The sequence below is a fragment of the Arvicola amphibius genome, chromosome 3 (assembly GCF_903992535.2).
Source record: "Arvicola amphibius chromosome 3, mArvAmp1.2, whole genome shotgun sequence".
Lineage (NCBI taxonomy): Eukaryota > Metazoa > Chordata > Mammalia > Rodentia > Cricetidae > Arvicola > Arvicola amphibius.
In genome coordinates this window covers 47,184,468-47,211,087 of record NC_052049.1, presented here as the reverse complement: position 1 = coordinate 47,211,087, position 26,620 = coordinate 47,184,468, and the positions used below count along the sequence as shown (strand labels likewise).

At 40.2% G+C, this 26,620-nt stretch overlaps 1 protein-coding gene across 4 annotated transcripts; it reads right to left on the bottom strand.

Moving 5' to 3' along the window:
- Nucleotides 1–112: 112 nt before the first annotated feature.
- Rad17 (RAD17 checkpoint clamp loader component) lies at nucleotides 113–26,551 on the bottom strand. Of its 4 annotated transcripts, none has more exons than XM_038321903.2 (17): nucleotides 26,398–26,551; nucleotides 25,589–25,692; nucleotides 22,869–23,126; nucleotides 21,218–21,301; nucleotides 15,320–15,476; nucleotides 13,712–13,848; nucleotides 13,314–13,366; nucleotides 13,061–13,186; nucleotides 12,757–12,826; nucleotides 11,134–11,245; nucleotides 7,715–7,897; nucleotides 6,205–6,290; nucleotides 5,951–6,097; nucleotides 4,338–4,487; nucleotides 3,483–3,603; nucleotides 1,716–1,773; nucleotides 113–754 (listed from the first exon to the last, which is right to left on the bottom strand). In XM_038321903.2, exons 2-17 carry the CDS (start codon nucleotides 25,628–25,630, stop codon nucleotides 487–489), a joined length of 2,052 nt encoding a protein of 683 aa, XP_038177831.1. In that variant the 5' UTR covers nucleotides 25,631–25,692; nucleotides 26,398–26,551; the 3' UTR covers nucleotides 113–486. The 4 variants fall into 4 exon arrangements, with proteins under 4 accessions (XP_038177831.1, XP_038177833.1, XP_038177832.1 ...); XM_038321905.2 differs by having other exon boundaries at nucleotides 26,201–26,525; XM_038321904.2 differs by having other exon boundaries at nucleotides 26,212–26,525.
- Nucleotides 26,552–26,620: the final 69 nt, after the last annotated feature.

Here is a 26,620-nt window from a genome sequence, read left to right as displayed (position 1 = left end):
AACAAGATGAAAGCCAACATTTAATTTTTATATAAATTATGTAAATATTTTCCAGAAGTATCTAAAATATTCCACTGTACAACATACCAAACGGTATCTGAGAAGCTAGATGCAAACTGTAAATAAGGCACAAAGTTTATTTATACTCATAAATTGTTTTACAAATCAATTTACAATACCCCATAAAGTCTATATTCTGGATTACTCCTTCACATTTTCTGATATTTAAGCAGGACACTGCGAACCGTACTTGACACTGTGACTGCTCCTCCCTAAAGCTTTCACAAGACTAAATAAATACTAAAGACTTTGTACTTCTTCAGGATGACTGGAGTCAGTGGCTTGGAAGGAACGCTAGGACAACTGAGCAGTCAGCAAACTGCTTGCCATTCACCAGAAGTGTGTAATGCTGTTCAAGGACCAAGTTCTGTAGTCCTGAAGGGCTGGAAACAAGTCTCCAGTAGCACTCTGACGGACAGGTGTTTTCTACGTCCCATCACTGTCATAGTCCTCTATTATGATGTCCTCCTCCTCCTCTTCCTCCATGTCCACTCTGGAGGAGAAGGGCTGCGGCTGACTAGCAGGCAGGTCACTCCCGCTGTTCTGACTCAGGGGGAGAGACCAGGGCTCTGGGTCAGCAGTCTGCGAGGCTTCTCCCTGAGCGTCCTGTGCAAGCTGCCCTCCAGTACGCTGGAACTCATCCTCGCTGTCGGGCTCTATGAGCTCTCGCTCAGTCAGGGCTTCCATTTTCAACCTGTCAGATTCACAGGGCAGACGTCAGTAGTTACCAAACAGCAGATTCCTTTCAATTGCAACCTAAGAGGTCTTTCCATTTACACAAAATGCAAGGTGAATGAGAAACTGTGAATAAACCCTACTGCCTACAAGAGGGTTAATGTCTCCAGCAGAGTTCCTATGCAATAATGTTTATATATACATTAAAAATGAGCAGAAAAAAGAAATCTCAGGAAACATGAATAGGACTACATTTTACATTATTTAATTTATAATTTATAATTTAAAAAATAGAAACTAAAGCTGGGCATGGTGCTCACACCTTTAATCCAAGAACTCAGGAGGTAAAGGCAGGCACTGGATCTCTGAATTCCAGGTCAGCCAAAACCACATAAAGAAACCCTGTTTCAAAAAAAACAAAAACAAAAACAAAAAACAACAAACAAAAAAAAACCCCACTAAAACTTCAGTCAGGGATGGTGGTGCAGCCTGTAATACTAGCACTTGGGAGGCTACAAGAGACTGAGAAGTCCTGAGTCGAGCCTCAGCTACATAGTGAGATACTCCCCACCTCAAGACAACAAAGCTGTAATACCTTCTTTTTATATTACTTTTATTTCCTATAGTTATCTGCTAGAAATTGGAAAAAGATACTTTAAATGATTCACTTTTATGTTTCTAGGAAGTCAGATACAGTAGCCACAGCTACAGGCAGTTATAAGCTGCCCAGCGTGGGTGCTGGGAAACAAAATCTGGTCCTGGAGGAACAGTCTGTACTCTCAACCAGGGAACTAATCATGTAATCAGAATCAGGATCTGTCTTCAAAGCTGTGGCTATGTAGACCCCGGCTGGCTTGAGCTAAGAAAGTCCACCAAGCCCCTAGCTGCTGTGTATTTAATGGAGCACATTTACTGACTGCATGCAGACATATCCAGTGGACATTTCAGAAAGAATTCTTTAGGAATTAAGATCAGCTTACCTTCCAAAGTTTCGCTTCAAAGGAAGTCTTCCAATATCTTGGATAAAAGAAATCTGAGCTGAAAAAATATTTTAATAAAGTTTTAAATACCATCATTCAAAAATTACTTTTGCCAACTGGTGGCACATGTCTTTGATACCGGCACTTGGGAGGCAGAGACAGGCGGATCTCTGTGAATTTGAGGGCCAGCCCTGGTCTACAGAGCTAGTTCTAGGACGGTCTGGGCTATACAGAGAAACCTGTTTTGAAAAACTAAAAAAAAAAAAAAAAAAAATTTGGTTTAGCTATTCTATAAGGTATACATACACATATAAAAATGTCACATATAGGGGGCTGGAGAGATGGCTCAGTGGTTAAGAGCATTGCCTGCTCTTCCAAAGGTCCTGAGTTCAATTCCCAGCAACCACATGGTGGCTCACAACCATCTGTAATGAGGTCTGGTGCCCTCTTCTGGCCTTCAGGCATACATGCAGAAAGACTATTGTATATATAATAAATAAATAAAAATCTTAAAAAAATGTCACATATACCATAAATATATACAGTTTAAATTTGTCAATTAAAAATAATTTTTGGGGCCAGATTGTGGTGGTACATGCCTTTAATTCCAGCACTTGGGGATCTCCATGAGTTCAAGGCCAGGCTGATCTACAGAGTGAGTTCCAAGACAGCCAGGGTTACACAATGAAACCCTGTCTCGAATTAAAAAAAAAAAAAAAGAAAGAAAAAAGCGGTGGCTAGTAGCTGAGGAACAATACCCAAGGTTGTCTTCTGACTTCTATGTGCACATGCACACACCGACAGATACATAAGAAGTACATATGTGTATAATGATCACACAAGAAAATATATCTAGAAAAATGGTAGGCAATTTCATTATTCAAAGGGGGAGATATATCTGGAATATATTTCAGTGATACAAATTCATTTAGCTTGCACAAGGAAGGCCCTAAATTTGATTCCAAGTACTTGTAATCAAAGAAAATCAAGTCTGGCCTCCAGCCCTACAAAACAGTAACAATCACAACAAACAGAAATACAGCTATGATGGGGGCTGGAGAGATGGCTCAGTGGTTAAGAGCATTGCCTGCTCTTCCAAAGGTCCTGAGTTCAATTCCCGGCAACCACATGGTGGCTCACAACCATCTGTAAATGAGGTCTGGTGCCCTCTTCTGGCCTGCAGACATACACACAGACAGAATATTGTATGCATAATAAATAAATAAATATTAAAAAAAAAAGAAATACAGCTATGGAAAGGGAAAAGGTTAGAATAGACACTGTCGGGCTAGGTAGAAACTAGATGTTCTATTATGGACTTACGTTATACACACAAATTTGTCTAGCTTTGTTTTATAGACAAAGCTTAGAAATGACACTGGGTTTCCAGAGAGATGGCTCAGCTGTTAAGCATGTTTACAGCAGAAGACCCAAACTGGGTTCCCTACATCAGGCGACTCACAACCACCTGTAGCTCTAACATCCTTTCTGCCCTCTGACTGCATTTGCATCCATGTGCACATACCCACACACAGACATATACACATGATTAAAATATAGTAATAAAAAGAAAAGCACAGCTTAAAGCAGCATCAACTAGTCAATTGTGAACAATCTGAGATCAAAATAAATGATAGTGAGGAACTACAACTGAAGAAGATCCCAGAGTCTTTGTCGACAGATACCAAAAGTGAAAACCAGATGTCAGTCCTATAGACTACAGCATCGTGGGTGTAACAAGTTCTCTATAGGAAAGAAACACGTTACCTTTATTTCGCATTGGAATGGTCAGCAGAGCAAGATACGGCAAGAGCTGAGTCTGAAGACACAAAGCTGGTAGGCAGAAGTCAAAAAAGAGTGCCTTTGCTGCCAGGCAATTTTCTCGATACTGTATGGGAGAAAGACAATGGAAGGAAAATAAAATTTTAAGATGGTTATATGTGTGGCATGGTGATTACTTTAATCCCAACACTCAAGAGGCAGAGGCATGCAGAGTTCTGTGAATTTGAGGCTACCCTCATCTTCATAACAAGTTCCAGGCCAGTCAGAGCTACACAGTGAAATCCTGTTTCAAACAAATGCCAATTATAACTGTATATAAGTTCATTAATACTTTAGGTCTGGTTAATTTTGGTGTGTGATATTTTTATTAGTAAGTTTATCAATAATAAAGTTTAATAAAAATTTAACACCAAATCAAACAAAAGTGGTTATGAATTCATAAAGTTTATTATGCCACAAAGACTAAGTTTATGTTCCATAAAGATATTTTTTTTTTTCATGCAACCAGGTTGGTCTCCAAATAGGATTACACACACACACACACACACACACACACACAGAGTTGTTAAGAAAATAAGCTTAGCAAGGCAGCAGAGGATAGAAGGATCAGGAGTTGTTCAGGGACAACCAGTGATACGCAAGACTCTAACTAAAAACTGAACCAAAACCAAAACTTTCGCTTGGAGATCTAATGCATACATAATGAAGTTCACAGTCTATAGAGTCTCACTATGTAGTTAGCCCAGGTGGACTTGAATTCACAATCCTCTCACCTCAGCCAGCAGTGCTGAGATTATAGCTTAATTTTTATTTTTTTTATTTATTTTTTTTTTTTTTTACCTTTTTATGTATTAGGAACCACTGAGGTTTATGTAAGGGTCGAAAGCTTGATCCTCCTCCTTGGCAATGAGCGAATCCCCGGGATTTATTGGAATGCATCACACCTCTCGTGGCTACAGATGTACTATATTCCCTGAGTAGAGAGCGTGTCTAGCAGGTGAGACAAGATGTGAAACAACACATGAAATACTACTGTTGGTAGTACTGACACAGATTAAGACCCCCTATACTTAGTTGCTTTGCATGTTTCCCAATATCATCAAAGCCTTAAAAATATTGCTATAAAATTACTTAAGACAAATTCAACTGAAACAGAGGAGACAAATGCACTGAGTAGAACTTTGGTGGAGTTGGGAAAGGCTTTGGTAGGGTCAGGAGAAACATTTTGGGAGCAACTAGAAAATAATGTTAACAGCCAGAGGTGGTGGTGCACACCTTTAATCCTAGCATTTAGGAGGCAGAGGCAGTCATATCTCTGAGTTCAAGGCCAGCCTGGTCTACAGAGCGAGTTCCAAAACAGCTAGAGTTACACAGAGACACTCTGCTAAGGGGCGGGGGGCGGGGGGAGAGAAAGAAAAAAAGAAAATGATAGCATATTCATAAACTATTTTTGTCTTGTTGGTTTTTAAGACAAGGTCTCCTAAGTAAGCCTGGCTAGTCTTAACTTTGATACCTCCTGCCTTACCTTCCTGAGTACCAGAATTACAAGTGTGTACCAAGCTAAATTAATAGTAACTAAATTAACAGCAACTTTATTAAGTGTGATAATATTGTGGGTTTAATAAGAACCTACAACAAAGTGGATAGAGAGCACCAACTCCACAAAGCTGTCCTCTTATACCCTCCCCATGCTAATAAGAAAGGACCAGACGACTTTTTAATATGGAGGATCAAATCTGGGCTTCGTGCGCCTAAGCATGTGCTTTACCACTGAGTCACACTTACAGCTGATACACATTGTATAGTTATTTTAAAAACAAAAATCTGTATTAATTGTCAGTGACTGACTCCTTAAGGAGGGCACTTGCTGCTCCCCTTCCAGAAGACTTGAGTCTGGCTCCCAGCACCCAGACCCACGCAGTTCAGAGCTGTCTGTAACTCCAGCCTCAGAGTGCACATATACACATGAGGCACACATCTATACATAATTAAAAACAAGTCTTTTAAAAAATGGTCTGAGTATATGTTAATTTAAAATTAGAAAACAAGGCTGGAGAGATGCTCAGTGGTTAAGAGCATGTGTTGCTCTTGTTGAGGACCCAGGTTTGGATCCTAACACCCACATGGTGGTTCACAACCATCTATGACTCCAGTTCCAGGAGATTCAACGTCTTCTGACCTCCATGGACATCAAGCACCTACTTGGTGTACATATATATACAGGCTCATAGACATAATAAGTAATATAAATAAAATTAGAAAATATCAGAAAAAATAGTGCTATATATCATCAGAAAAATCAAATAACCTGAGATTTTATTATAAACACTGGCTTGAATAATTAGATCTAGCACAGTAGGTGAGTCACAACATACATCAAATAGAGATAAAACTCAACTTTTTCCTGAAGAAATACAAAACACACAAAAACTATGTAAGTCAAATGATCTTACATTCCAGTCACCACCGAGGACATCTGCAAAGCTCAGAAACTCGCTGGCTCTCACAAGATCATCCACTTCCACGAAGAAATCTATGTAGTTTTGGTGAAGGTATAAATTAAAAAAGTCTCCTGGCATATGTGACATTTCTACTATTTCCTATAAAAAGAGGCAAAAATATATAAATTTTGGTGCAAATGGACAGACGTTTAGGCACATAGATAACACATATTAAGCCAAGTCCCAAGTGTTACAAAAGTCCTTACCTCGGGCTGAACAAGTAAGGTGTCCCGTTCATGCTCTGAGAGGTGGGCAGGCAGGCGGGGGGAGTCTGACCCTGTTAAAGGTGCTCCTGTAAACAAACCTCGGGGTTACTAAAGCTAACGTCATCTTTCCAACCAGCGCTTTCATGACTTCATTTTCAATACTTTAGGTACATTCATTTTAAAACACTAAGGAAGTTGTTAAAAATTAAAAACCAAAACATCAAAACAAACGAGTTTAACTACTTTACCATCATTAACAAGGGCAAAATTCAAAATTGTGATGTTTAAATTATGGATTTGTTTTGTTTTTTGTTTTTCCAGACAGGGTTTTTCTGTGTAGTCCTGGCTGTCCTGGAACTAGTTCTGTAGACCAGGCTGGCCTCGAACTCACAGAGATCCACCTGCCTCCGCCTCCCAAGTGCTGGGATTAAAGGTGTGTGCCATCACAGTCCAGCTGGTATGGTTCTTCTGAACTTAAAAACTGGCATGTCTCAAAGTACTTCCCATTTCATCTTTCAGCTCCGGGTTGTTTTCTCCCTTTGCCGTCTCTCGGGACGGAAGGCTAAAGTGCTGTATTTGCTGTGTAGGAAGAGGCTATTCTACCTTCAGGAACAGGAAAGCTACGCCCCAATGCAGAGATTAGACATGAACACTGGGAATGAAGAAATGGTGGAAGAAAGGAATTAGGTGAGAATGGGCACTGAGGCTGGAAGGAAAGAAGGTAAAGAAGCAGATGAGTATTTTCACCAGACTTTCCTTACATGGCATTTCCACTTTGGAATCAGTCTCTCCCTTCAGAATCCTATTGGTATTTAGTATATAGAGAACAGAAGTCTGGGATTTTCCTGAAAAGAGGGAAAGTTTGAAAGGATAGGTGAGGAAAGGCTAAATGGAATAAATAATACAGAAGAGCAATGGACACCTGCGGTTATGAGAACAGCAAGTTAATGAAGAGAAGCCAAAGAAACCTGAAGCTACCTAGCCCCTGGTCCAGGACCCAGTATTTGGAGCTAAGTATTACAACTGCTTTGGGCTACCAACTTTTACCACTAAAGGTCTAGAGCACTGGCTCCCAACCTTCTTATACTGTAACCCTTCAATATAGTTCTCATGTTGTGGTGACCCCAACTATAAAATTATTTCATTGTTACTTCATATCTGTACTTTTACTAGTTATGAATCATAATGTAAGCATCTGTGTTTTGCGATGGTCTTAGGTGACCTTATGAAAGGGTCACATCTCACAGATTGAGAACTGCTGCTCTGGATGGACTGCTGTCCTCAGGAACCTGAACTTACAGAAATTACTGTGACTTACAGCTGTGGAAAATGCTCCACAGGTGAAAACATTTTCCTGTTGCATGTTAGCACTGGCTCTGCAGTATCTGGCAGGGTCCCTAGCTCCTTCAGTAACAAAACAAAATACAAGGCATTTCAAAACACATAGTATCTTATTTCTGAAGTGAGAGTACCACATATAATGAAAACAAAATGCAGAAATATTTCTTACTTTTAGAATACAGAATTTTCCCCAAAGCTCTGAAGAGAAAGAGAGAAACATCTTTTCCACCAATAGCTTGGATCTCTTGATTTTCCAAAGCACTATTATATTTCTTTCTTTGCTTTGATTTTGATACGGCAGCATCTGATTTCAGTGACGTTCTTTTTTTCTTTGACCATAAAGTGTTCTCTCCTAAATAATACACATCCAAATGATATTTTAAAAAATCAAAATATGAACACTAAGACTATTTCAGATACTTATACTCAATATTCTAACCAAAACTTTTTCTAACAAGCAGTAACTTAATTTGACCTTAGTGAAGAATCCTATTTGTTGCTAACTATAAAAATGGAATAAATGTCATTTAAATTGTCTTAGGAGCTGGAGACATTGCTCAGCAGTTAAAAGAGTACTTGTTGCTCTTCCATAGAATCCAGGTTTGATTCCTGGCACCCACATGGCAGCTCATAACCATCTATAACTCAAGATCCAGGAAATATGATGCCCTCTTTTGGTCTCTATGGGTGCCAGGTACACAGACAATCATGCAGGTAAAACACCCATACACATAAATTCTTTTTTTTTAAGATTTATTTATTTATTATGTATATAACATTCCTTCCCTGTATGCTTGCATGCCAGAAGAGGGCACCAGATCTCATTATAGATGGTTGTGAGCCACCATGTGCTAGGAATTGAACTCAGGACCTCTGGAAGAGCAGTCAGTGCTCTTAACCTCTGAGCCATCTCTCCAGCCCCTACACATAAATTCTTAATTTTTTTTTGTTGGTTTTTTGAGAGGGTTTCTTGTAGCTTTAGAGCCTGTCCTGGAACTCACTATGTAGACCAGGCCTTGAACAGAGACCTGCCTCTGCCTCCTTAGTGCTGGGATTAAAGGTGTGCACCACCACCACCACGTGGTTTAAAAAAAAATATCAAAAAATAAAATAAATTATCTTATAATCCCAACCCCATAAAAATAGTATCTCATGGCATCACAAATTTCCAGAAACTTAATAACACAGTACTATAACCATATCATCTCATTTTTCACAGTGTTTTATGTAAGGTACTGTTTATGATGGATGCTACACAGTAATTTTACCCTCATAGAAATTCTATGGCAGCAGCAGATAGTTATTGTAAGTAAAGGGTCAGTGAGGTATGCTAAATAAGCCTGAGAGCTTGAGTTTGATTCCAGGCACCCACATGGAACGTGAATTGACCTTCAAATCATCCACTAATGTCCATTCACACACCATGACATGATGTACCAACATACATACTTACACATACCCAAATAAATCTACGTAATAAAAAAATGAATTTTAGGGCTGGAGGGATGGCTCAGAGGTTTAGAGCACTGGCTGCTCTTCCAGGGGTCCTGAGTTCAATTCCCAGCAACCACATGGTGCCTCACAACCATCTGTAATGAGATCTGGTGCCCTCTTCAGACCTGCAGGTATACAACACTGCATACATAATAAATAAATCTTTAAAAAAATGAATTTTATAATTGCTCCCATAAATCTTGGTGAACATTATTTTCCTCTTCTCTTAAACTTTCGGAGTTAAGAACAGTAATGTGTTAATGACCCAGGATCTCAAACTGTCCCACATTATATTTCTAACACCTAATTCCTGTACTGAATCTAAGGAATTTATACTCCCACAGGAACAGGCTGCATACAGACTAGTTTTAGTTGTGCTAGGGTACCATTTTTCTATGGTTATTAAGCATACAAGCAGAGAACAGTTGTGAATATGTTGAATAATAACAGTTGCTACAATTGTGAATAAGAAAACCAGGATTTTAGATGGATTTTGAGAGATCAACAGATAGTTTCTATTTCGAGGTCAATTCTTTAATGCCATGTGAACAGCTTGTTAAATGCTTACGGTAAGTACTATGCAGTCTTTTATAATTACTAGAATAAAAACATAACTCATCATTATTAGTGGAGCTATGGTTTACTACGTCATGTTTATCAATCCTTTTTATGTCTAATGGAGGAAATAAATTTATTAAATATAGAAATTTTTATGAAAAAGTTCAAAAGTAAATGTAATGAAGTACAATACTTTAAAACCTATGAATAGGGCTATAGAGATGGCTCAGGGGTTAAGAACACTAGCTGCTCTTCCAGAGGTCATGAGTTCAATTTCCAGCAACTACATGGTGGCTCACAACTATCTGTAATGAGATCTGGTACCCTCTTCTGGTGTGTGGGTAGAACACTCTATACATAATAAATCTTTAAAACAAAACAAAAACACAAAAAAGAAAACCTATGCATCATGTATAGAGGTCCTCATATATATCAAGCACCATGATAATCAAATATTATTTCATTTAACCTTAACACAACCCCTAAGTAAAAAGCAAGAAGATGAAAGCAAAAAGATGTAATCATTCATACTGCCCAGCCAAGACTTTCCTGAGCCACATTACAAATAATTAAGATGGGCTGGAGAGATGGCTCAGTGGTTAAGAAAACTGGCTGCTCTCCCAGAAGACCCAGCACCCATGTGGCAGTCACAACTACTGTCTTTAAGTCTGATTCCAGGGCATCCGCAGCATCTTCACATAGGCAAAACACCACACCAAAAATAAATAAATAAATAAGAAAACTACAGTACCAAGCCTGTATGTAAATTAATCATGTTTTGTCTTGAAGCAGTTTTTAAACAAGTATTTGTATGTGTGCCTGTGTGTGTGATGGGCACATGCATATGCCACAGTAAGCATGCGGGGGATCTGCACTCCACAGGGCCTATACTCAAGTGAATATATCCACACAGAGACATATACACATAATTAGGAAAAAAACCATTAAATCTAAAAATACCTATGCTGTAGGATTTGCCTAGCTAAGTGTTACAAAGAAAGAACCAACTTGGAAAGTTGTCCTGGTCTACACCACACACACGTGCACTCACGCACCAGAGATGATTGGCTTCAAAGGATGGACAGCAGAATTCTTTTCTTTTTTGTCACAGGGTCTCTCTACATAACCCTGTCTGTCCTGGAGCTCACTCTGTAGCCCAGGCTGGCCTCAGACTCAGGGATCTGCCTGCCTCTGCCTCCCACGTGCTGGGGTTGAAGGCATGCGCTACTAGAAGATCTTGTCAGTAGTCAGTATAATGTAAAATTTAAAAGTTATGACTTATTCTACTTCTAGAATATTTCATAAAAATTTTAGAGAGTTCTGCCGGTAGGCAACTAAATTACAGATAAGAAGGGACCACTGCATTTCTAGTCTGGGCTGAGAATAGAAAGCTCAGTAGAATACCTGTCCACCATAGGGAAGTCCCTGGGACTGATCCCTAGGCACTACATAGAGGTTTAATCTGATTTATTTCATTGACTGTTTAAGAGAAAGTAACCTATCATTGCTCTATGAATGTGTCTTCTAGTTAGTTACCTTTTGAAGAAGAAAACTGCAGGCTATTTATCGCACTTCTGATATCACCAGAACACCCTTGACAGAGCAACTCCAGGGACGTTTTATCAGGAACAACAACTCTCCCTCCATTCTAAAATGAAGAGATACAATTTAAACTGTTTTGCCCAAACATAAATACATACATAAAAGCTAAAGCCCATTTTGAGAACTTACATACAAATTAGATTTTTTTCAAATTTGAATGTCTAAAAACTTGCACAGCCCAGGTATGGTAGAACATGGCTATAGTCCCAGCATGTGGGAACTGAGGCAAAAGAATCCTAAATTCTAACCCATATGGATTACCTCGGGAGAGTCTTTCATAGTCTATCGGACATCTGATCTTACAAAACTATTATCATAGAAAAATAGAACTATACTACAACCCTTAAATTTACACATTTATTCTCTTTATTAACCAAAGGTTGTTTCAAAAATTATTTTTTTCAAATGTTATTTTATGTGAGATTTTTTTTTCTGTATGTATGCATGTATAGTATGTGCCCAGTGTCCTCAGCAGTCAGAAAACCACATCTGCTCCCCAGAATGGAGTGACAGTTGTGAACTTCCATGTAGCTGATGGGAACTGAACCCAGGTCCTCTGAAAAAGCAGCCAGTGCTCTTAAGCACTGAGACATCTTTCCAGCCCTCAGAAATTCTTTATGAAAGTTGTTTGTCTTCCCAAAGCAAACTCTGTCACAGAAATGTAGTGAGTATCTTTCCATACTTTCTGTGTGCTTGAATCTATAAATATATTCAAGATCTCTAAGTGTAGGCAAACATGCAGAGTTAATGGTTTTTGTTTTGCCTTTTTGAGACAGGGTTTCACTGTCAGTACTGGCTGTCCTGCAATTCACTTTATAGACCAGGCTGGCCTCAAACTCATGAAATCCTCCTGCCTCTACCTTCCTAGTGCTGGGATAAAAGGCAATATGCCACCACTGCTTGGCAGAATTAATATTTTTAACCTAGGCAGACTTACAGTATTTGTTTTCAATTAAGTTTAATTTCTTACCTAACACCACTGAGGTGATTTTTAAGTTAGTAGCTTTAAATCTATTTCATTATTAAAATGTTATTTATTCAAGGGCTGGAAAGATGGGTCAGTGGGTAAGGGACTTGCTGCCAAGCCTGATGACCTAAATTCCACCCCAGAACCCACATGATAGAAGAGTCGACTCCTGCAAGTTGTCCTGATCTCCACATGTGCCCGGGGAACACTTTCCCTCTCCATAAACAAATTCACATGAACACAAAAGAAATAAAAGTGTAGCAACATTTTAAATAATGTTCTTAATACCCTCTGACAAAGCAAGTATTTTCCCCAATAAGGAACAATTATATTAATGTCATGACCCTGTATACAACTTTTGGCATTTGGGGGATTGAAACCAGAGCCTTTCACAAGCTAGGCAAAGACTATATACACCATGAAGCTAGTCTCCAACTGTTTCCAACTTTTCACATGCATGCACACAGAAAGAGACAGAGAATGCTAAGATACGTATTTCTATAGCAGTAGTGTCCTCTGAAGTGTCATCCTTCAACTATTTCTCCATCTGTGTTTTCCATAGCTACAATTTAGTTTTTAATTAGACTTACCTTACTAGCTTCTATAGTCATGATTCTATTAAGAAATTTCATCATAATTGTTGGTGCCACTGGGTTGAAACTGTAAAAAGAAAAAATATGGTGCTTAAATTATTAATTTAAAAATAGTTTAAACTGGGCAATGGTGGCACACACCTTTAATCCCAGCATTCAGGAGGCAGAGGCAGGTGGATCTCTGAGTTCTAGGACAGCCTGGTCTACAGAGTGAGTTTCAAGATAGTCACGACTATATAGGGAAACCCTGTCTCGAAAAAACAAGACAAAAACAACACAAAGCATAAGAACAATTTCTTACCTAATGTTTGAAATAGAACACTCCTCTTGAATCTTTTTGGGAAAGAGTAACCGCTGATTGTTATCTCCACTGACGCTGTCAGAGATTATGAACACAAGAGGACACCGGCCAATCTGCACATATTTCCTAAAATAACAAGATGATGCTGAAACTCAAGCAATTTAGCTGTTTGTGGCAGACAAACGTTCTATCACTGCATTTCAACCCCACCTCTAATGTAGAGTTTGGAACACTGGTTTCCAATGACACTCACCTTAGAATGTCATGTAAAGCGTGAGAATCCCGATAAAACTGGTTAGGTAAATCCTGTTGAACATAAGGGACAAGTATTAGCTCAGGGATATTCCATTGCATATTTATTTTTAAACTTTTATTTGTCAAGAAAAAACATTACTTATCCAAAGTATTTTGATCACAGTTTAGATATTAAAGGTCATTTATTGTCACCGAGGAAATTAACTTTCGATAGATTTACTTTACTTTTCTATACCGATGGCGTCGCAGTTGAAAACTATGCTACTACTGTAACCTACACTGTTCTGCTGATGATACTGAAACAACCTTCAGGCCTCTGCTATCACAAAGCCACTACTAATGTATCTCACAACGGTTTACACCAGAGCTCTAGCAGCATTTAAAAGCTGTCCTTACTTCAACCAGAATTATCTTCTTATCAGTTGTCAGATCATCTCCGAGCATCTGCAGTTTGCTATACTTGGTGGCTCTCAACAGAAAGTCATTGAAGACTGCTGTCTGAGATTGGTATGGAACTATGTAGACTTTTGAATCTGAAAAGAAATACATTTATTACTTTATTTTCAAATTACATACATTAATATTATACAAATATTGTACACATAAAATTCATTTAAATGATACAACTTACAGTACTGAAGATTATCTTTCAATTATTTGAAATGGTTTAAATTTAAAATAAGATATCATTTTAAAAGACTAGTATGACGGCCAAGAATAATTTTTCTATTCCAATGAAAGTATCACAAGATTAACTGACTTAAAAAACAGCTGTTGGGCTGGAAAGAAGCTCGGCAGTTAAAAGAGCAGCCAGAGCTCTTACAGCTGAGCCATCTCTCCAGCCCAAGAGAACATTTCTCTCCCAGAACCATCATGGAAGAGGGAAGGAAGGAAAGGAGTTGGAATGCTATCTTCAGATCGTGGTTATCACTACTGTATCTTTGTTTTGTTTTGTTTTATGAGAGGGTCTCTCAACGTACACAGCTCTAGCTGTCCTGGAATTCACTATGTAGATGAGTTTGTCTAGAAATCAAAGAGATACTTCTGCTTCTACCTCCCAATTGCTGGGATTAAAGATATGTGCAGCTGGGCAGTGGTGGCGCATGCCTTTAATCCCAGCACTTGGGAAGCAGAAGCGTGTGAATCTTTGTGAGTTCAAGGCCAGCCTGGTCTACAAGAGCTAGTTCCAGGACAGGCACCAAAGCTACAGAGAAACCGTCTCAAAATACAAAAAAAAAAAAAAAAAAAAAAAAAAAAAAAAAAAAAAAGGATGTGTCACCACTGCCCAGCAATTTTTTTTAAGGGGAGTGACAGGGTCTCACTGTGCAACCCTAGATGGCCTGAACTATCTAGACTAGGCTGGTCTGGAACTCACAGAGATCTGTCTCCTAAGTGCTGGGGTGTAAGCTATTTTATTGAGAGGCAAGTTCCTTTAGTATGTTCTAAGACTTGATTGACACTGAAACAGAAGATCTTACAGTGTGGAACTCCATAAATAATGAAAATCTGAGATCCTGTTAATCTAGTGTGGTGCCACATGCCTATAATCCTAGCGTGTGGGAGGCGGAAGCAGGAGGATCACAAGTTTAGGGCAAGCCGAGGTACATAAAATACTGCATAAACCGAGCAGGCTCAGAACCTACAGTGGAAGGAGAGAACTGACTCCCCAAAGGAGAGCATTGACTTCCACGTGAAAGCCATGGCATGGGCACGTTTGTGCATACACACATGTACATGTACATACACATTACATACACAAACATACAGTCAATAAATAAATGCAAAAAAATTTAAAAACAAAAACCCCACAAAAATCAGCTTGTTATCTTAAAAGAGTGTAAATTTAATTTTCTAAGAACCCCGCTCTACTCTCTATCGGAGCCTTTCTCAGTTTCTCCTCAAACTGACAAGTACGGGAGAAACATGCACTCTTACTACTTGACCTGGAAGTTTCGTTACATAAAGCTTTCTTTGTAACTCCAGCACCTTTGCAGCAAAACTTACCTAAATTAAGTAACTCCTTGTAATCATCTTTTTGGAAGTCTGGTAAAACAGGATTAACCCATTCTTGCACTTGGATTCCATGCTCCTTTGATAGTATTTTTAGAGTAGTTGTCTTCCCACATCCTGGAGGACCTGTTATTAATAAAATAGACCCACCCTAAAACCAAATACAAACACTAATTAAAACCACAATGACTAGAATGCGACACAATTTTAAAATTTTTTCTTGGGCTGGAGAGATGGCTCAGCGGTTAAGAGCACTGGCTGCTGTTCCAGAGGGTTCTATTCCCAGCTCACAACTGTCTATTATTCTGTTCCAGGGGATCAAGCACCCTCACACAGACATACACACAGGCAAAACACCAATTCACATAAAATAAAAATAAATAATTGAAAAAAATAAATAAATTTTTCTTAGTAGTTATTATTCCTACAAAGATCTATTAAATACGTAATATAAACAAATTTTAAAACTAAGTTACAGATGAAACAATTGTTTTCTTCTGAAAATTCCTCAAGTCCTATATTGTATATTTTCAAAAACAATTTAGTAACTAAATTAAAGCAATTAAATTTTTGCTACAAAGGACACAGGATTCTTAAGAGGTTATTTGAATTCATAAAATTGCAGGGGCTGGAGAGTGTTCAATCAGGAAAATGGTTGCTACACAGCATGAGGACCTGAGTTAGACCCCTGGCACCTATAGGCTGGGGCTGAGTGTGAAGCTCATTAGAACACCTATTTAGTCTGTACAATACCCTGGTTTAATTCCCCTCCTCATACATAAATCTAAAACACAAGCAGAATGAAATGACAGTCTGACAAAAAGCTTACGGAAATTCTGACTAGAGGCTTATAGAAATCTACTCTTGTATTTCATTATTATTACTATTACTTTTACTATTAGATTATGCAGTGTTCTGCATGTATACCTGCAGGCCAGAAGAGGGCACCATATCTCATTATAGATGGTTGTGAGTCACCATATAGTTGTTGGGAATTGAACTCTGGAAGTGCTCTTCATTGTTCTTAAACGCTGAGCCATTTCTCCAGGCCCCTACTCCTTTATTTCAATAGGACAATAGTTTGATATTTTCTAACTTAGCAACTTTACAAAGCACAACCACCGTATTGAGTTGTTGTTGTTCTTTTTTTTTTTTTTTGCTTTTGGAGACAGGGTTTCTCTGTGAAACAGCCCTGGCTGTCCTGGAACTTGCTTTGTAGACCAGACTGGCCACAAACTCACAGAGCTCCACCTGCCTCTGCCTCTTGAGTGCTGGGACTAAAGGCGTGTGCCACTACTGCCTGGCTCCTATTACAAACAGATCAATTAAAATAAGAAGGTAGCTCATGTGTGGGAGATACATGTGTGTTTTTTTTTTTTTTCATGAAATATAGTCGGTGCCTAGATTCTAAAATACTAAGCAGAGCCACATTCTAAAATTCTGTTCCCAGTAAGAGAGTTAGAAGGTAGGTTCTCAGCAGAATCTCAAGTCAGAACAGCAACTACTCCATTGATTTAGTGGTACACAGCTTTAACATGTTTTCTTTGGAGGGGGTGGAGGGTTGAGACAGGGTCTCACTATGTAGTCCTGGCTGGCCTCAAACTCAGAAAGGTCTGGAATTAAAGACCTGTGCCATCATGCCTGGCTGCTTTCCCATATTTTGAATGAAAGATACCATGAAAAACTAAAATGTAGCCAGATGGTGATGGCACCCACCTTTAATTCTGGCACTCGTGAGGCAGAGGGAGGATCTCTGAGTTTCAGGCCAGCCTTCTCTACAGAGTGAGTTCCAGGACAGCTAAGGCTACACAGAAAAACCTTGTCTCACGCCCCCTATAATAATAATATTAATAATAATAAGTAATTTGGGAATGCTTACAACAAGACTTTCTCTCCAAAATTATTTTTCTTTCTATGCATATATGTTTATGTGTCACATGTATGTGTGCCCACAAAGGCCAGAAGAGGGCACTGGATCCCCTGGGGCTGGAGTTACAGGCAGTTTGTGAACTGCTTGATTTGAGTGCTGGGAACCAAACCTGGGTACTCTGAAAGAGTAGCACATGCAATCAACCACTAAGCAGTACTTCTACAGGACCATGGTAATTTAAGTTTGACTAAAATTAATCTAGAAATTACCAAGTTACTCTGTGAGTTCGAAGCCAGTCTGATCTATAGATGAGTTCCAGGACAGCCAAGGCTACACAGAGAAACTCTTGTCTCGAAAACCAAACAACAACAGCAACAACAACAACAACAACAACAAAAACCAAAACAAAACGATTTTTAAAAAACCACTGCTACAAGAGGTATATCACAGCCAGGTGTGGTAGCTCATACCTGGAGGCTGAGTTGGGAGGACTGCTAAGTGTTTAGGCCAGTTTGAACTATGTAGGGAGCCCCAGATAAGCATGGGCTACAAGGTGAGATCATGTCTCAAACTTTAGAAAAGGTGGGGGCCCTCTAGGATAAAGCCCATGTACATACAGCACCACACACAAAAATGAGGAGAATCCGTTCCTTTCAAAACAACTAAAACATCAACTTTTTCACTCTGAAATCGAAAATTAAAAGGAAGCCCTAATTTAAGCAATAGATTGACTGTTAAAGACAAGTCAATGTAAGTTCATCAATATTAATACTAACAAATGCTCCACTTGGTAGAGAATGTTAATAAGGCGTAGGGTACAGAGAAATCTCTAAGGTTTCCTATGAGCTTACAATGGGCTGGAGAGATGTCTCAGTGGTTAAGAGCACTGAATTCTCTTCAAGAAGACCTGGGCTCTACTTCCTGTAACCACATGGTACGGGTCACAATCATCTATAACTCTAGTTCAAGGGGACTGATGCCCTCTTATGGCCTCTGTGGCTATCAGGCAAAACACTTATACATGTAAAATAAAAATAAATCTTTGTAAAAAATTAAAGGATAAAATTCTAAATTTAACCTGATTTTCAGAGTTAGAACTGTCTTTTATAGAAAGGTATCTGCTAATTATAGAAATAACTGAATATTTTGAAAATAAACATCTCACAGCCTTCCTTATTTAGTAGTTCAGGAAAGGACTCTAAGGCATGTAGGATAAAGTTCACCAGGGAACTGTGCTACCGAAGTACCTCCCCAAAGATTAGTGGCTGCTGAAAGAGGAAAGTACTCTATAATGAACGTGTTAGACTATTTCTTCCCTACTCTAGTGACCAAACTAAATATCAAACAGAACAGGAGAGCTTGGTGCTATGCTCATGTCTATGGTATCAGCACTCGGGAATCTGAGGTAGAGATTCATGAGCCCAGGAATTCAGACCTAGCCTGGGGAATGTAGTGAAATCCTGTTGTGGGATATCTGTTTACATTGAGGGAAGATGTGTTGCTGTGATCGGTTTAAAAAGAAGCTGAACAGCCAATAGCTAGGTGGCAGAGGATAGGCAGGACTCCAGGCGGAGAGGAACTCAGGGGAACTGGGCACATGAGAGATGCAGAGGGAGTCGGCCACACAGAATGGAAGACAAGTAAAGAGCCACACTGCACAATGTAGTAGAGACGGTTAATTTCAGTTATAAGATAGCGGGACGAGTCTAAACAAAGGTCAAGCTTTCATAATTAATAATAAGTCTCCATGTCATTATTTGGGGGCTGGCAGTTCAAAGAAAGTCTGACAAAAAAGCCCAACTACAAAAGCCCAACTCCTGTAATAACAAAGGTCTGTGGTAGAGTACCTGTCTGGTTGATTAAGACCATGATTGATCCTACCATGGCAAAGAAGCAAGCAGACTCATCCACTTCCTGGTACATCATAATATAAAAAATACATGACAGACACCTCATACTGAAATGTTCTATCTGAATCTAATTAATCCTATAAACCCAGGTACTCAGGAGGCTGAAGTGGGAATATTTAAGCCCAGGAGTTTAATTATGAGCTAGGCAATACAGTGAGACCACGTATCAAAGGGGACAAAACAAAGATTTGGAAAATACAGACGTGGGAAAAAAGTTAACCAGAGTCAGAGGAAACAAGTCAGTATCCACAAATACAGAGATGAGGCTTTTATTGTCAACACGCCTGATCTCTTCAATTAAGTCAATGTCTTATAGAAAAACTAAAAGATTGAGAAGGAGAAACAAAGACCTAAGAGACACAGCAATCAAATGCAATGCCTGGTTCTTGTTTCGGGTTTAGCTCAAACAGACCAGCTGCAGAAGGCATTTTGAGACGACAGAATAGGTACATTGGGCACTGTAGTGAATTTTTAAAAAGCAGAATATGATATATATAATAAATTAGGAGTAAAAGTCTAAAGTGATGCCCAGAGCACTCAAAGTAAAAACACAAAAGGTTAAGGTGAGGTATTAGGTACTATCTCAAAGTCTGCCTGAAATGTCAGGGTTCTGTCGGCGTTTTTGTTGTTGTTGCTTTCCTGAGACAGGTTTCTCTGTGCAGCCTGGCTGTCTTGGGTCACAGATCCTACTGCCGCTCTGCCTCCTGAGTGCTGGGATGAAAGGGGGTGCGCCCCACGGCTCTGCCTCCTGTTGTTTCACTACGTAGTAGGGCTGACCGAGAAGTTGCCGTGGAGGACAGCCTGACCTTGAACTCCAGAGATTCTCCTGAGTCTGACTCCTGAGTTCCGGGATTAAAGGTGTATACTAACAAACTTGGCTGAAATGTGGAGTACATTGTGAAGATACGAGCTCAAACTTTCAGAAGACAGGCTGGCTTCCACACCCAAGGTCCGGTACCATCAGTGCAGCTTGGAATTTGTCTACGCAGCAGCCATGCCGCAGTACACCATTGTCTACTTCCTAGTTTGAGGGCGCTGTGAGGCCATGCGCATACTACTGGCCAACCAGGACCACAGCTGGAAGGAGGAGGTGGTGTCCATAGATACTTGGATGAAAGGCTTGTTCAAGTCCTCCTGTCTGTATGGGCAGCTCCCCAAGTTTCAGGATGGAGACCTTACCCTGTACCAATCTAATGCCATCTTGAGGCACCTGGGCCGTTCCCTTAGGCTTTATGGGAAAGATCAGAGGGAGGCTGCCCTGGTGGATATGGTGAATGACGGGGTGTCTATGCTCAGTGTCTATGTGGCAAGCCTCAGTGCCCGGCCTAAGATCAAGGCCTTCCTGTCCTCCCCGACCATGTGAACCGACCCTCAATGGCAACAGCAAGCAGTAATGTATGGGAGAGACCAGAGCTGCCTGTCCTCCTTTCCCCAGCACTAATAAAGTTTGTAAGACAGAAAAAAAAAAAACTTTCAGAAGACAAAGAGGAAGAGACAATAATGTACCTTTTATGGAAGGGCTAAGAATAATTGTAGAATAAGGAAGCGAAACAAAACATCAGGTTAACATTATTGAGGATAAACAGGTTTAGTTATAGTTAGGTTTTTTTTAAAAAACCATTACTATGTAAATTGCCTGCTGGTTTTACTGTGAAATAATGAGATGTGCTAAAAACACAATCACCTCAACTGACTCACTTTATGAATTCAGGTTGTCTAAGTTGTCTAAGGACCTTCACACACTGAACCATCTCCCGGCCCCTCAAACAGGCTTTCAGAGGTTGGAAATAACAAATCAGGAAGCTTCTGTTGAAGGTTAATATGAAGACATATAAACAGAGTGATCATAAAAAATTAGCTTCCTGTCAGGCATGACGACTCATGCCTATAACCCCAGAACTTGGATAAACTCAGAGAAGCCTGAGCACACCTGTAATCCCAGCTTCCAGGGACAGAGGCAGGCAGACTTCCGTTAATCTGAGGCCAATCTGGCCAGCCAGGACTATATAGTGAGACACTGTCTCAATACAGAGGAAGAAAAACAGGTTAACATCTTGTAAGTCAGAAAACATATGATGCTAAATATTTTAAATGCATTTCTTACTTAATTACCTGTTTTGGCTTCATTTTTAAGACTTCAGCTTTTAACCAGGCTTCAACCTCTTCAATTTTCTTTTTATGCACAGCAAGTTCATGCTAAGATAAAAATTTGAGGTTAAAAAAGTTTTAAAACATTTTAAGCCTACCAGCACCTTTTAATATGAACACTTTAGTGAACAAAAAGTGCAAAACAGGAGCTGAAGAGATATCTCATCAGTTAGAAGCACTGGCTGCTCTTCCAGAGGACATGGTTGATTCCCAGCAATTACATGGTGAGTCACAGCCATCTTTAACTCCAGTTTCAGGGGATCCAATACTCTCTACCTCTCTAGGCACAAGGCACACAAGTGATGCACATACATACATGGAGGCAAAACACTCACACATAAAATAAAAAAATGAATTCATTAAACAGTAATTGAAAACCAGTAAGGTGCTGCTATACAACAGGGCCTCTTGATTATACTTAAATTTTTATATATTCTTTACATTTATTTGTTTTGGGGAGGTTGCCAACAACTTGCAGGAGTCTGTCCACTCCTTCCAGCATGTGTCTGTCTGTACCCTTCTCAGCCTTATCAGATCATTCTTTTCTATTACTCATTTTATATGTATGGGTGTTTTGCCCACATATGTATATCAATGCACTATGTCTGGTATCCTCAGAGGACATCAAATCCCCTGGAACTGAAGTTCCAGATGGTTGTGGAGACCTGGAATGATATCTGGGTCCTCTGGAGGAACAGTCAGTGTTTTAAATTGCTGAGGCATCTCTTCAGACCCTCAATTTTTAGGTTTTTATGGAAAAAACCCTATCCTCATGCTGATATACTGTATGGCAATTTTTTGTATATCTTATCATGGAACTATTTAAAAATCCAGCTTTATATTCCTGGGAGTGGGGAATGATGGAGGAGGGTCATCTGTCTATGTGTTACTTTCATTGGTTAATAAAGAAACTGCCTTGGCCCTTTAATAGGACAGAAAATTAGGTAGGTGGAGCAGACGGAACAGAATTGTGGGAGAAAGAAAGCAGTCAGGCAGACGCCTCAGGCAGTCGCCGTGCCTCTCCTCTCCGAGATGGACGCAGGTTAAGATCTCTCCTGGTAAGACACCACCTCGTCGTGCTACACACATTAATAAATATGGGTTAAAGCAAGAGGTAAAGGTTAGCCAATAAGAGGCTAGAGCTAATGGGCCAAGCAGTGTTTAAATGAATACAGTTTCCGTGTAATTATTTTGGGTAAAGCTAGCTGGGTGGCAGGAAGCGGCCCGCAGATCCTACTACAGGGGAAGAAGGGTACATCTGTAAATTCTAGTCTGGGCCAAAGACAGAGAAAAGATGGTAAAACTACAGAACAACTTGGTCATATCATAGGCTTTTAACATGCACACACACGCGCGCGCGTGTGTGTTTCTTCTACTTCATTTTACTAATTTCTTTTCTTTCTTTTTTGTGACTGGGTCCCTCTTTATATCCCTGGCTTTCCTAGAACTTGCTTGCATTGAAATCACAAGGTCTGCTAGCCACCTGGGTAACAGGATTAAGGTGTGAGGAACAATAACAAGCTAAAAAGATTCTTATGAATAAAACATCTGAAAACATCCATGTTCATCCAACCTAAAATGACATAAGCATGTTTGTATGATATCCAATGCATACCTGAGTTTCTGGTTTATATTTATCCACCCACGGCTCAATATCAGACAGATACTCTTTTGAAGTTTCTACAGCATAGGTCTGTTCTAAAGAAAACAGCTTTCCTCTTTTCCTAGTCGGCAAGCTGTTACTGTCTAATGTGGAGGGCGATTTTTTCCTTCTGTGACTTGAATTATTCAACCCTAAAGAGGAAGCAGTGATGGCAGTGGTGGCAGCAGTCGCTGAGAAACCATCAAATGCTGGGTCTACCCAGTCTGTGACCTGCAAACAAACAAAACTGAAATTACCACAAGTTTTTACCCATCCCCTATGTAACTGAGCTACTTCAGAAATATGACTATAACCCTTAAAAGTCCTACAATTTATATATACTATGAGCATCTTTTTGAAACGGGGTCATGCTCAGGCTGACCCAGAACATACTATGTAGCCAAGGATAGCCTTGAGTCAGAGCTGCTCCTGTCTCAGCCTCCCAAGTACACTCAGTTCTTCCTCAACTTTTCCTTTCCTTTTTTTCCTATCAGACAGGGTTTCTCTGTGTAACCCTGGCAATCCTGACTCCGTCTTTTGACCAGGCTGGACTGAACTCACAGAGATCAGCCTGCCTCTGCCTCCTGAGTGCTGGGGAGAAACTGTATTAAGTGCCAGATTAGTCGTAAGACTTTATAAAGATAAGAAGTGCTAACGCTCTAATGCTGTGCCTGGTACGTACAGCTGCAATGAAGCAGGCGACACTTTAGAGAGAAAGGCTTTCTAGGGAAGGTGCTATCTTATTCACAGAAACTTTAGGAAAGACCAGCAAATTCCAAGCATTCCAGTCCATGTTTTCTGGTCTACAGAAACTGCTAACCTCTCCAAGTTTCCTTCCACTACTTCCTTTGCTTTAATACCTTAGGTAAAAGCTGTGGGCGGTAGTGACACATGACTTTAATCCCAGCACTTGGGAGGCGGAGGCAGGTGGATCTTTGTGAGTTTGAGGCTTAGCCCAGTCTACAGAGCAGGTTTCAGGAGAGCCAGGGCTGTTACATAAACCTTGTCAAAGAAAAAAATACTGAATTGAGCAATTTCAACCTAAAATAACAGCACTAAGGGGTTTTCCAGATAATGAAACTTTCTTAAATGTCTGGGTATGGCAGCACAATCTTCTCAGCCCTGCAGTGGAGAGACAAGAACAAGAGGGTGGCAGCAAGTCTGGGATAGCCTGCTCTACTCTATAACAAATCTAGAAAAAATCTCTAATTTGTCGCCTGGCTTTGAAATGTCCTGCCTGACGAATGAGGAAGAATCAGATTCAAGGATATTCTGCTTGGGTCAGGGCGTTGCTCAGCAGTAGAATGCTTGCCCCGTCACTAGGCCCTGGCTCCAGCCTTGACCCCTACGATGGAGACTGATACCAACAGTGGAGGGGACTTAATTACAGTTGGGAACTCTTCGGTAGATAATGCTCCTCTCAGAGAGAGAGCCCCAAACTAGAGAAGCAAATAAGGCTTCTGGGAAGAAATGTGGGCTGATAACTACTTTATCAATCCCAATTACACTTCACTCTTAGGTCAGAAGGTTAGGAATATTATCAGCAGTAGAAAAAGAAAGTTGTGGAGAAAAAAACGCAGTCATAACCAGTTGATTCATTTTTTTCTGTGCTAAAAGACTGGCAATGTTACTATAAATTTTTTTCATTTTTCTGTATTTAAAAGTGCATGAAAACAGTTTTATGCCAAACTTACTGACAAAAATATTGATTTGTATATTATTTATACACTTTGTAGTTTTATTTCTTACTTCTATCTACCATAAAAAAGAAAAACAACAAAGCTACGTAATTTACTTGAAATAAAAAAAAAGTTGGAGCCACCCGTAGGAAAGTGGTTCCCAGTTCCCTTGCAGATGATACCATCTGGACACCCCTTGCACCTAAATTCCTATCTAGCTGAAAAACGACACACCGAACTTCATGACTTCTAAGAAGTAGAGCCCATGGTTAAGCTAACAAATTACCACACACATACTGTCTCTTCTATTTAAGAGTGCTCACTCTGTGTTACTGCGACTACAAATGCTTTCTCAAAGCTGGGCACAGTGGCTCGAGCCTTTAATCCCAGCAACTCAGGAAACAGAGGCAGCCTGATCTACAGAGTAAGTTCCAAGACAGCCAGGTCTACACAGACAAATTCTGTTTTGAAAGATTAAAAAAAAAATTTTTTTTTTCAGAGTTAAGGTTCTGGTTGTTTTGCAGTTTATTACCAGACATTGGACCATCAACACTCTGCTAGGATTAAGTCACTGAGAACAAATAACCTTTTGCCATTGTCTTTTCTTTGCGGGTGGGGGGGGAGTGGGAAGGGGGGGACCGTGCGACAGGAAACCGTTCTCGCTGTCCTGTAACTCACTCTGTAGACCAGGCTGGCTTAGAAATCAGAGATCTGGGGCTGGAGAGATGGCTCAGAGGTTAAGAGCATTGCCTGCTCCTCCAAAGGTCCTGAGTTCAATTCCCAGCAACCACATGGTGGCTCACAACCATCTGTAATGGGGTCTGGTGCCCTCTTCTGGCCTGCAGACATACACACAGACAGAATACTGTATACATAATAAATAAATAAATAAATATTAAAAAAAAAAAAAAGAAATCAGAGATCTATCTGCCTGCCAACTGGGATTAAAGGCGCGCACCACCGCCATCCGGCTTTGTCGTTGTTTTTAGGTAATCACTACACAGCCACTCATACCTTTGTGGAAGAAACCTTTGGTCTAAGGAAAGTTTCTGACATTATAAACTTTAATAGTTCCCATCAGTAGTATACAGTTTGGAGTACATTGAAGTGTAATTCACCTGGGGAAAAAAATTCTCAAGTTAGGAAAAACTGTAAATACAGAATTATAGTAATCGGTATTTAAATACACAATCAGCCACATAATAGGGGCTCGAGAACTAATGAGAGAAAATTAACATGTTAAAATCCTATAGCAAAGTTTAGTTTAAATGACTACAATTTTACCTCATAACCAACCTGTAGTGGTATAAGTTTTTCACAAGCCCACACACTAAAAAGTTTCCCACCTAATAAAACAAATCCTCTCCCCTTACATAACTTAGGATTAGAGCCTGAAGTTTCAAAAGGGCACAAAAACATCTACTCAAGAAAATATACTTGTCGAAATACAAGACGCTCGAGTCCGTTTCAAAGGACTCTTTGAACAAGACTGACAATCTCCTCCTCCAATAAACAGACAACTGTCTCGGAGGGTGCCAGGCTCGTGGACTAGCTGCAGAAAAACGAGACCTTCAGGAAGCATCCCCAGCCGATCCCCCTCCGCCTCACACGCTGCACAGGGCTCACACTCAGCTCACACAGCAGTCCTCGGTAATTCCGCAGAGCTGACACCTCACATCACGGCTCGGGGCTAGTCACCCACATCCTACAGCAGTCCATATGGGAGGGCGGGTCGGGAAGACAGCCCAGGTAGGCGGGAAGACGAAGCTAGCCTTACGCCTCTAGGACATTAATAAACACAGCCGAAGCCGCCGCGGCCTTACTTCCCGGGAGCGGCGTCCCCTCGTGGGCGGAACGGAGCGAAGGAGCCCAGGATCAACTCTCTGTGGGAAGATAGCGGCCCAGCCTCCCAATTCCGCCGCAGGCTTCCAGGAGGGACCGCCTCCTGGGGACCTTCCTGACCGCCGGCGCTTCCGCGACGCTACCAGAGGGGCGGGGCGGGCAGCAGAGAGAGTCGCATAGGCGTCCGGCGTACTGCCTGACCCA